Genomic DNA, 9,246 nt, shown 5'->3' with positions numbered 1-9,246 from the left:
TCTCATCTAGAAAAGTACATGAAGCACAGCTAAGTTCACACTTTGGTGATGCTATATTTAAACTACATTATTACTAAAGCTGGAGTCACCTTGGTGGAGATTTACCTGTGTGAAGTCTCCTCGCTTCTTGACACTCTACCTTGAAACTGAGATGATACTGTAGCACCTAAGAACCAGAGACTTTTTCTTCTGATTTTGTCTCCTTTGAATCCTTCTAACATTGCTGAGTTTGTTTATCCTTTCTCCTGCCCTATTAAGGACCATGTGCCCTCAGGAGTGCTTTATACATATGAAGGCCAGGGCTGGATTAGCTGTTGTCATCTACTTTATTTAGCCGTCTGTGCCACTGCAAAGCAGCTGGGTAGGTCCTGTCCTAACGTACTCAAGGTACTGGTGACTCAGGCCCATGTCCAGGGCTGTGTGGGAGCTGCTGGGCAAGAAAATGGAAAAGGTTGAAGAAGGGACTGAAATCATACGAATTGTGCTGGTTTTAGACTTGGGAAGTATGTGACTGATAGCGCTTGTAAACATGTTCCTATTGCAACCGGTTTCTAATGTAAGGTGACCTGATAGGCACGAGCTTGTTATAGGGAAGTCAAAGAGAAACGTGCATGTGCAAGAGGAAGCCACTAGATAGGGAAGCACCTCCAGAAACGTCGGGCAGCACTTCGCAAATGAGGGCGGTTGTCTCACCCTCTGACAAGGTGAGTGCTCTTTCCCAGGCCAGCCATCAGGCCAGTGGTAGAGCTGCCAGAAGCTGGAGCTGCACCCACAGCCAGCTGCTATGCCTGGGCTGGCAAGTCATGACATGAGGAGAGGAAGCCTGTAGTGGAACACGTAGGGGGTAGGATACTGTCCTTGTGTGTCACCATTGGCCTGGCACTCCCAAGCGCCATGGCTGTGTGACTGCCTCCAGGCAGCAATTCTCTTCCTCATGTTTGGTTTGTCAGAGGCAAGCCACCATGGTCCCCTGTCTGTGAGTAGTACAAACATCATAAGGTGGGCATATAGCAAATGTTGCAGGGTGCTGTCTCTGCTCAGTCACATGGCCAAAGTTCAAATCTGGGATGTTAACCTTTTAAATTCATCAACTGACCAAAAGGTGACCTGTTCCCAGGCTCAGAGGACACAATAAAAGCCTCAGGAGAAAGAAGTTACATGATACCTCGTTGTCTGTCTTAGTGACTTGAAGCTGCAGTGACAGGATGACAGCAGCAAGCTGCCATATTCACCACTCCTGAAAAGAAAATGGGGTCCTTTTTTTGGAATTCCACTGGAAAGAACTCATTGGGAAGAGTAGTTCAGTGAAGCAGGGGATCTGTGCTTAAAATACTTAATTTTTCAAGGGAAGAAGAAACAGCAGCTGAAGGAACATTCCTAGCACTGATGGGTTGTTCACAAGCACTCACTGCTTGTCTTTTATCAGTGATGTGAAAGATCATGGGGCCAACCCAGGCTAAACAGGATGAACAAAGCAAGGGGCTCTCCACATGAGATGGCGATGCAGGTTGCTTAGTGCCTATCTACTATCAACTCCTGTCAGTGGTGTCTTTGTGCCTTTAAAAATTTGAAAAGTGTGAAGAAGTTTTTGTTTTATCTGCAGATACTTTGGTATCTGACCCCAGTCTTGTACTAGTAAGGGAGCGTTCCCCCACAGGTAAGTTGATTCTTTAACCCCTTGATTTTCCATCTGGGGGATACAGCCCCCATGGGGAGATGCAGCATCTCAGTTGAAGTGAAAGGCTCCACAGAACAGGGAAAGCATAGTTTTCTCTAGTCTATTATCCCTGAAACATGCACCTGCCTTTAATTAGTGGTAAATTCAGCTGTTTCAATTAGTTTTCACTCCATCACTCAAGTCTTAAGGCAGGTAATACTGGTAGGCACAGTGATCTCCTAGTGCTGAGGCAGCTGGTAATGAGAGGAATCACAAGGGCAGCTGCACACTACCCCTATACACAGCACACTGCACAAGGCAGAAGAGAAATAACTCTCTCCCTTACTGCAGCCAACAGATCTGGCTGCAGCAGCAGTTTCTTGTCCTTCCACTATTACTTCTTGGAAACAGCAATGCCAGGTTACACTCGGAACAAAAATATCCTTTGCCCTACCAAGGGAGAATGGCATTTCTGGGCCTGCCCTGTACAGTCAGGAGGGCTGGCTTACATCTGTTGTCAGCACTAGCACTCCAGAATCAACAAGAGCTGGAAGCTGGGAAGAGAAAGTCACTGAATCCCCTTTTCTCAAAGGGAAAGAGTCAATGGGTATCTTCCAGTAGATCCAGCAGAGGCAAGCAGGTCAGCAGTGAGGTGGTTTGTTTTTTTTTTTTAAAACAACAACAAAAAAACCAACCATAGGAACTACAGCAACATTACCAGCTAAGGTTTTTTTAAAAAAAAAAAAAAAAACAACAACAAAAAGAATTTAAAAAGAAGGATCAGTTTGATCTTTAAAGTCAGTAATGAAAAAGACCAACACCAAAGTAGAGAAGACTAACTTTGTCAGTTTGTTTTATTACTGGGCACAGCACAGTACCACTTCATATACACACAAGCCACAGTAATACAAATAGTCCCTATCTTTTTTCATAATAAAAAACCGCATGGTATCTGGAAGGAGTCAAATGTCCCAGGGGTCAGCTCTCAAGAGCTATTTTGCTGCAGTTGCAGTAGCAGCAGTTTTCTTACAAAATACTATGGGTTTTCATGCTGTTAAAATGTGAAGCTGAAAAGTCTGAGCTTGCAGCAGTGCCTCTGCTTAACGTGATCAAGGCAGGCTTTTCAGTAGCTCAAAGACTTGCAAGTATGCTCAGTCACAGTCCTTTGCAGTCAAATAAAAGTGTACCGGACAGACACCCCAGCATGGAACTAGAACACTCAAATGCTTCTACAGAATCCCACATTACCCTGAAGCACCAGAGGTTTATCCAGTACAGGGCTCGTTAAAATGCTGCTGCATCCAGACAGCTTTCCTCCAGGCAGCAGATACTTTGCACACAGGCAGGACCATTTCTTATGGAGTCAGTTAAGTCTGTAGCAGCACAAGGTCAGTGAAGCTTGGAGAAAAGCCTCTGTCATTAAAGCAGGCTTAACTCCTCAGAAAACTGATTTAAAATCTAGAAGGCACAAATGCAAGGTTGAATGTGGGCTGCATACCACTGTGGCATATGAGCAGTTTTGATACCCCTCCTAAGGGGAAACACAACACATAATTAGCACGACATTTTTAGAAAATAAGTGCATTACTGTGATCCTTCACAACACAAGTAGGATCCACAAGAGCCTACAGAGGCCGGTTCACTTAATATTGCACAGAAGTCCTGAAATTTAGTGTCAGGTCATTGTACTGGAGGTGGGACATGGCAGGGAAAAAAAAAAAAAAAAGAAAGTCTTATTTGGCAGAACCTGCCCAAGTCTCCACCACCGCACAAACAGCTTTTTGCCAATCTGAGGTAGAATTACGTACATACTGCTTAAACCCAGTCAAGTCCTGCTCAACTAGTCTTCAAAGAAAAAAAAAAGTTAAAAAAAGTGCACAGAATAGATGAGCCTCTTTCTTCTCTAAAGAAAGTGAGTGCTTCAGGTTTGACCCCTGGAAGCAAGTCTTACAGAGCAAAGTTCCAGCAAAGATCCCTGCTCCCCACCTGGAAAGCAGTGATGGCTATTGCAGTGCTACAGGTAAGGAGTGTAACAGGTACTAATTGCAAGTCCTACAGCAAGCATGTTTTACTCCACTTCCTCCCTCCCCTACTACTTGCTAATTCTCCCTTTATTCACTCGGTCCAGTATATTTTACTGGAGTTAAGACTGTCCCCATTGCTTTCTCCCTTATGTCCCTTCTACTGGGACCCTGCAAAAAAATTTTCTATTTCAACCCTTAGACTTCTGAGGGACACTTGCAGTTTCTTCTAGAGAGTCCTCTGTGTAGTATAGGCATGGAAGAATGGAAGTAAGAGCCTCTTCGATGGAGAAGAGGTGTTTATCTTCTGCTTGAGGACAAAAGTAGCGCATGAAGTCTGCCAGTCGTAGCAAGTACTCAATGTTATGACCAGCACAACCACTTGAGACAATGATTTGAGCTGCAATGTCTTCTTCAGATGCTGGGCCGAGGTAAGAAGGATTCTGGGGTGTTGCAATGTAAACAAGAGCCAGGATGGGTTCCTCCGCATCCTTGTCCTGAGGGTGGAACTTCACCAGCTTGGTGTCGTAGCCTCCCAGGACAGCTTCTCGCATGTTGAGATACTGGAGCGATGCAGCAATTTGTTCCCCGCGGACTTCATAGGCTACACCCCACGTGCATGCCTAAAAGGGAAAGAGCAAGGTGGCGACGGGATGTTGTAACTGCAGCGGAGGAGAAGTCCACTGACATTGCAAAGCAAGCCTGCCCCGCTTTGGGGTAACTGCACAACTGGTAAGAGGGTGGAGGAGGATAACACCCACACCCACACACGATGCCGGGAGGGCAGAAGAGCACCCGGCTGCCGACATCAGTTTCCAGCTGCTGATGCGGACACCACCACCCAGGCCGGCTTCCCGCCCCGGTACTCACCCCGCAGTCCTCCAGCAGCGTCACCACCCGCCCGGGCTGTGAGGGAGAGGCAAGGGGAAAGGGCCGTTAGAAGCCGAGCCCGCGCCAACGGCCGCCCAAAGCCCCCTCCCCGCAACGGCCGCCCCCGCCCTTACCATCCTCTCGCTGCCGCGGTGGAAGGTGTCCCCCTGCCAGAAGCGGCGGCTGTAGCCGCGGATGAAGCCCACCTTGCGCGACGTGAACTCGAAACCCGGCCTCCACACCAGCGAGCCGTACCCGAAGATCCACACCGGCGGCAGCTCCCCGCCCTCCGCCTCCTCCCCTGGGGGCGACGAGGAGGAGATGGGGGATGGCGGCGGCGGCAGCAGCTCCGGCCGGCCCGGGCACTCCGGATCGCGCTTCATGGCGGCGTTGACCTCTGAAGGGGCCGTTAACCGGCCGCAGCGCCACGGGGGCTGGTGGGGCGGCACGCGCCGCCGCCGGCGCTTTAAAGGGCGGCCGGGCCGCCCGCCCCGCCCCCGCCCGCCCACTCGTTTGCCGCCGGGTGATGCAACGAGGGCGGGATGTTTCGCCGCGGCGCGCGTGGGGTAAAGCGGGGCGGGGGTTGCGTCAGGCGGGGCGGCCGTTACCCTGAGCCCGCGCCTGGGTGGGTGCGTGCGTGCGTGCGTGGGTGGGGCGGGGCTGCCCGGCGTGAGGAGAAGCGGACCGAGCTCCTCGGCGGGGGGAAGGGGCTGGGGCAGGGCGGGAGGCGGCCGCGGTGGGAGCCGGGGACGCGTGGGAGATGAGGGGTCGGCCCGTTCTGTCAGCGCTCGGTGAAAGCTGCCGGGGGAACGCGGCGGCGTCGGCGAGATTTCCCCGCCTGGTGATCCCAGGGGGTCACCCGCTGTCAGACCCCTGCGCACGGCGATGAAGCTGCCCGGCCGGTGCCGTGGTCCCGGGGTGGATGGAGCAGGCCGCATCGTGCCCGAAAGGGAGAAACGGAGGTGGAATGAGAGGGCAAGCCTTCCTCAGGAGCCTGCCCCGCACTCCCGGGTTTGGCTTCATGCCAGAACGTGAGCTGCTTCGTTGGAAAACCAAGCAGTTAGTATTAAACTGGGTAAAGCAACAGCTCCTGATGTCAGCAGGGCTGAGGCGTAAGGCATATAGGTGAAACAGAGCAATAAAATCCACGTGAATGCAAGGAAATGGTGCTGAATCCGGCCAGTTGAGTACATTTTCCGTTGTACTAAATCCAGGCTGGAGTGTGGGCTTGTAATAACATAACATTTGTTACATAGATGGGTCCAAGAGCTCTCTGTGTACGAGGTGGAGACCCAGCTGTTAAATCAGTTTTGAGCAGGTTGTGACAGCTAAAGAGGTGGGCTCAAGTTACAAAGTTGTTCATTTTGGTAGCAGGAGAGAGAAGGGGGAAAAGAATGAGAAGAAAAACCATTGATTTTTTATAGAAGTTTTTCTCATTATTGTTCTTGTCCTCTGCATCTAATCACTCCAAACAGTCTATTTACAGTTTTTTCTCTAGTTTCCTGTTGGGTCCCATCCAACCAGCATCCACCTTTCCATTCCACTTAACAGGGCATTGCAGCTACAACACACACAGATGTGGTGGGTGCTCCCCGTACCTTGGCACATTCACCACGGGTGACATCAACAGCCTGTGTGGCTCTCACATCTGTCCTGCCGTGCTGTGCCTTACACAGCATGCCCTTCTCTCCTGCCCTGCATGACCGACTCTCTGACTTGTCACCTCAGATGACCTTTCAGAAGGTCCACCTTAACAGAGCCCAAAGCTCCTTAATTTTCCTCTCCACTTGTGCTTTTCCCAGCCACCTTCTCTGTCTTATTCAGGCGCAAAGGTATGGGGTCAGCGCTGCGTCCTCCCAGCCCTTCACACCACACACCCATGCTGTTACAGGCTTGCAGCCTCTTATTCCTTCCCCACCGGTGCCTTTCCATAGAATGTGAATCCATCCTGTTTGTACAGCTGCCAAACTCGGCGGCCTTGCTCACAGAGAAGAAAGTGCTCTAGAAAGTGTTTTTCTTAGCAGTTGTCTGTATCAAAGCTCTGCCTTAGCCGTACAGTTTGTCAATCCTAAAATAATGTGGCCTTTCAATCAAATGAAACCAGTTTCATCTGGGAATTAAACCAGCCCTCTGTGTCCCATTGCAGCAAGCATATATTTTTCATATTTAGTTATTTAGTTTTTTCATGCTAACGTGAAGGAAATTTGCGCAAATACCCAATATGTAGTTGTTAAAAGCATGAAAGCATTTGGCTGTAGCTGCATCATCCTTATCAAGCAAGGGCACAAACAGTGACAGGCAAATCAGTGTCCAGAAGATAAGCTGAAGAAGCTCTTGCTAGGTTCTGGTCTTAGTGATACCAGTAAAATAAATCTAGCCTCTTTCTTCAGCTTTCCCCAGGATGTGAATTTTATCCATCTGAGAAATGCACTGGATTATGCATGTCTTGCAAATGAAGCACTAGATATCTTATCTGCTAGTACAAACTAAGGAAAATTGGGTCAAGAAATAAAAAATATGCTACTGGGAAGTGACTGCGTGCTTGCTGACAGGGGAAAAAAATTGCTTCTTTCCATCACAGAGCTGTCTCAATCGTATGTCTTTGCCAAAAGGCTCTGCTACATAGCTAGGCCAGATTTGCAATGGAGAGCTAATGCCTAAAGCAAAAGCCTTAGGGGACAGGCTTCAGATCCCGCACCAGTTTAATGCCACAGATCTCCTCCCTTCAGTGCTGTTACACCCAAATCAATTAGGTATGAGGTTAGAAACTCCTTCTGAAGTCAAGTCCCTGATTTTCTTGTGTAAAGACATTGGGATATTGCTCCATCATTAGGAGCACAAGCTGGGGGAAGACTGTTATTGAAGTTGTGGCATATACAGCAAGAGGTTAAGAATTTTTTTTGGTTTCAAGCTTTCATTAATCCATTTCTTGTTGCTGACTATACCTTCAATGTTAAATAAATCAAAGGGCATGAGGATCACCAGGGCTGAAGGGCTGAGCAGAAGCAGTGTCTTGCAGATGGTATAGGTGCAGCTATGCAAGTAAAGCAGGTGGATACTAAGGAGAGGATTTAGTGTCTGTCAGTGTTGTTGGAGTTTGCATTCATAAGGCAAGGAGAACAGCCTGCCAATCTGAACCACAGGAATGCTCAAACAGGTGTGAGGGAGGATGTGGAGCAGCAATGGAGTTTACTGTTAAGGAACATGACGTATATGCAGGAGTACAACGAAAGGAAATGGAAAAAAACCATAGGACTTCAACAGTTCAAAAGTTACTAAGGGAAAAAGGAAGGGAAGAGCTTAGAAGCAGTAAGAATTTTTATTTTGGGCTGGAAACCTTTAGGAAGGAGAAAAAGGCAATCGTAGCTTTATTTGTTACATCCTGAAACTAGTTTTTCCAGGTTTCAAGAAAAGGAGGAGCTAGTTTCTCTTCAGCAGTATATGCTCTGCTTCCCCAGAGTGAGCATTCCCACGTTAGTGCTGGGTGACTGACAGTGCCAGAGCTGCCTGTTTTTCAGGATAGTGGTGAATCACCCCAGAGCCAGAGGAACCAACAGAGCTGGCATGACAGGTAGCAGTGGATTGAAACTGTCGTTAGCTTCATCTTGTGTTTCAGGCTCTTACTTGCTTCAGTAAGCTGAGGGCACAGAAAATACCAAACAATACACAGAAAATATCAGAAAATACTGACTGAGGACAGGAGGATTGCCAGTTCATTTCCAGGTACCACCACATCTTCCTCCAACAGCTTGGCACTGCTTTCCCCTCTCTATAGTGAGCAGACAGGAGAATCTAAAAATTAAATCTGCCCCTTTTCCCTAAGGCTTCAGTAAAGATTACAGCTACTGCAATTGGAGGTGAGGTTCAAACAATGCCACAGACTTTTAAAGTGATATAAATCAGTACTATTCTCCTGATATTCACGATGCCATGTCCATGGGCATCACCAAGGGTCTTACTTCTGTTTGTTGAATCCAATTCTTATGGCATTTACAAATCTCCTCCAGATGTGAACACTTACCATATAAATATGCAGTCATCCTTGTTTCAAACATGGAAATACAGAAGTGGCATTGTCAAAGCTTCCATATTAAAGCTTGGGGATCAGGAATGATGTATGGAACAGTAGGCAGGGGTGTATTTGGATATGTTTGCTACATGCAAAGGGAATGCACTTTTGTTGTTAAATGCTTTAATTCATGGGGTTAAATACAGTCCCGAGCAAAGAGAATTAAAAATGGCAAAGGACATACCAGTACTTTAAAGAGAACAACCCTAAACTCTAGTGGATACAGTACTGTATGGACACCAGACTGAAAAACAAAAGTTGCGTATTTAGAACAAGGAAACTGTGCATACAAAGCACCATTCAGGTGGAAATCAAACAAGGCAGGGAAGTCAGTTTCCACATTTAGATGGCCTGCATGTCAACACTAATAATAGGATTAATAGTTTGGAGGATTCTTCTGCAGGACAGAACTTAAGCTGATGATGATGCTGACCCACTCCGTGTTCAGTCTGTTCACCCCTATGGCTGCTACAGCTCTGACTGTTGTCAGCTGTGTTGGTAGTTTTTGCAGTGTGTCCAATCCATATCCTGAAGACTACTGAATGCCCGCAGATGGGAATGACACACTTGATTGAGCCATGACAAACTTGATTTATATTTGAATTATTTATATGAGGGGGAAAAAAAAA

The 9,246-nt window shown here is 47.8% G+C and overlaps 1 protein-coding gene across 1 annotated transcript; it reads right to left on the bottom strand.

Annotated features, from left to right (window-relative positions):
* Positions 1-2,493: 2,493 nt before the first annotated feature.
* Positions 2,494-4,969, bottom strand: CHAC1 (ChaC glutathione specific gamma-glutamylcyclotransferase 1). Its single transcript, XM_052782117.1, has 3 exons — positions 4,683-4,969; positions 4,549-4,584; positions 2,494-4,301 (listed from the first exon to the last, which is right to left on the bottom strand). The coding sequence occupies exons 1-3, from the start codon at positions 4,929-4,931 to the stop codon at positions 3,870-3,872; spliced, it is 717 nt and encodes a 238-aa protein (XP_052638077.1). The 5' UTR covers positions 4,932-4,969; the 3' UTR covers positions 2,494-3,869.
* Positions 4,970-9,246: the final 4,277 nt, after the last annotated feature.

This window comes from Harpia harpyja, chromosome 3 (genome assembly GCF_026419915.1).
Source record: "Harpia harpyja isolate bHarHar1 chromosome 3, bHarHar1 primary haplotype, whole genome shotgun sequence".
NCBI lineage: Eukaryota > Metazoa > Chordata > Aves > Accipitriformes > Accipitridae > Harpia > Harpia harpyja.
This window is presented reverse-complemented; position numbering and strand designations above follow the sequence as displayed.

Coding starts and splice junctions, on each gene's coding strand:
- CHAC1 (XM_052782117.1), bottom strand. CDS start 4,931: ATGAAGCGCGATCCGGAGTGCCCGGGCCGGCCGGAGCTGCTGCCGCCG. Junction 4,585..4,682: donor ACCGCGGCAGCGAGAGGATG/GTAAGGGCGGGG, acceptor TCTCCCTCACAG/CCCGGGCGGGTGGTGACGCT. Junction 4,302..4,548: donor CGCTGCTGGAGGACTGCGGG/GTGAGTACCGGG, acceptor TTTCCCTTTTAG/GCATGCACGTGGGGTGTAGC.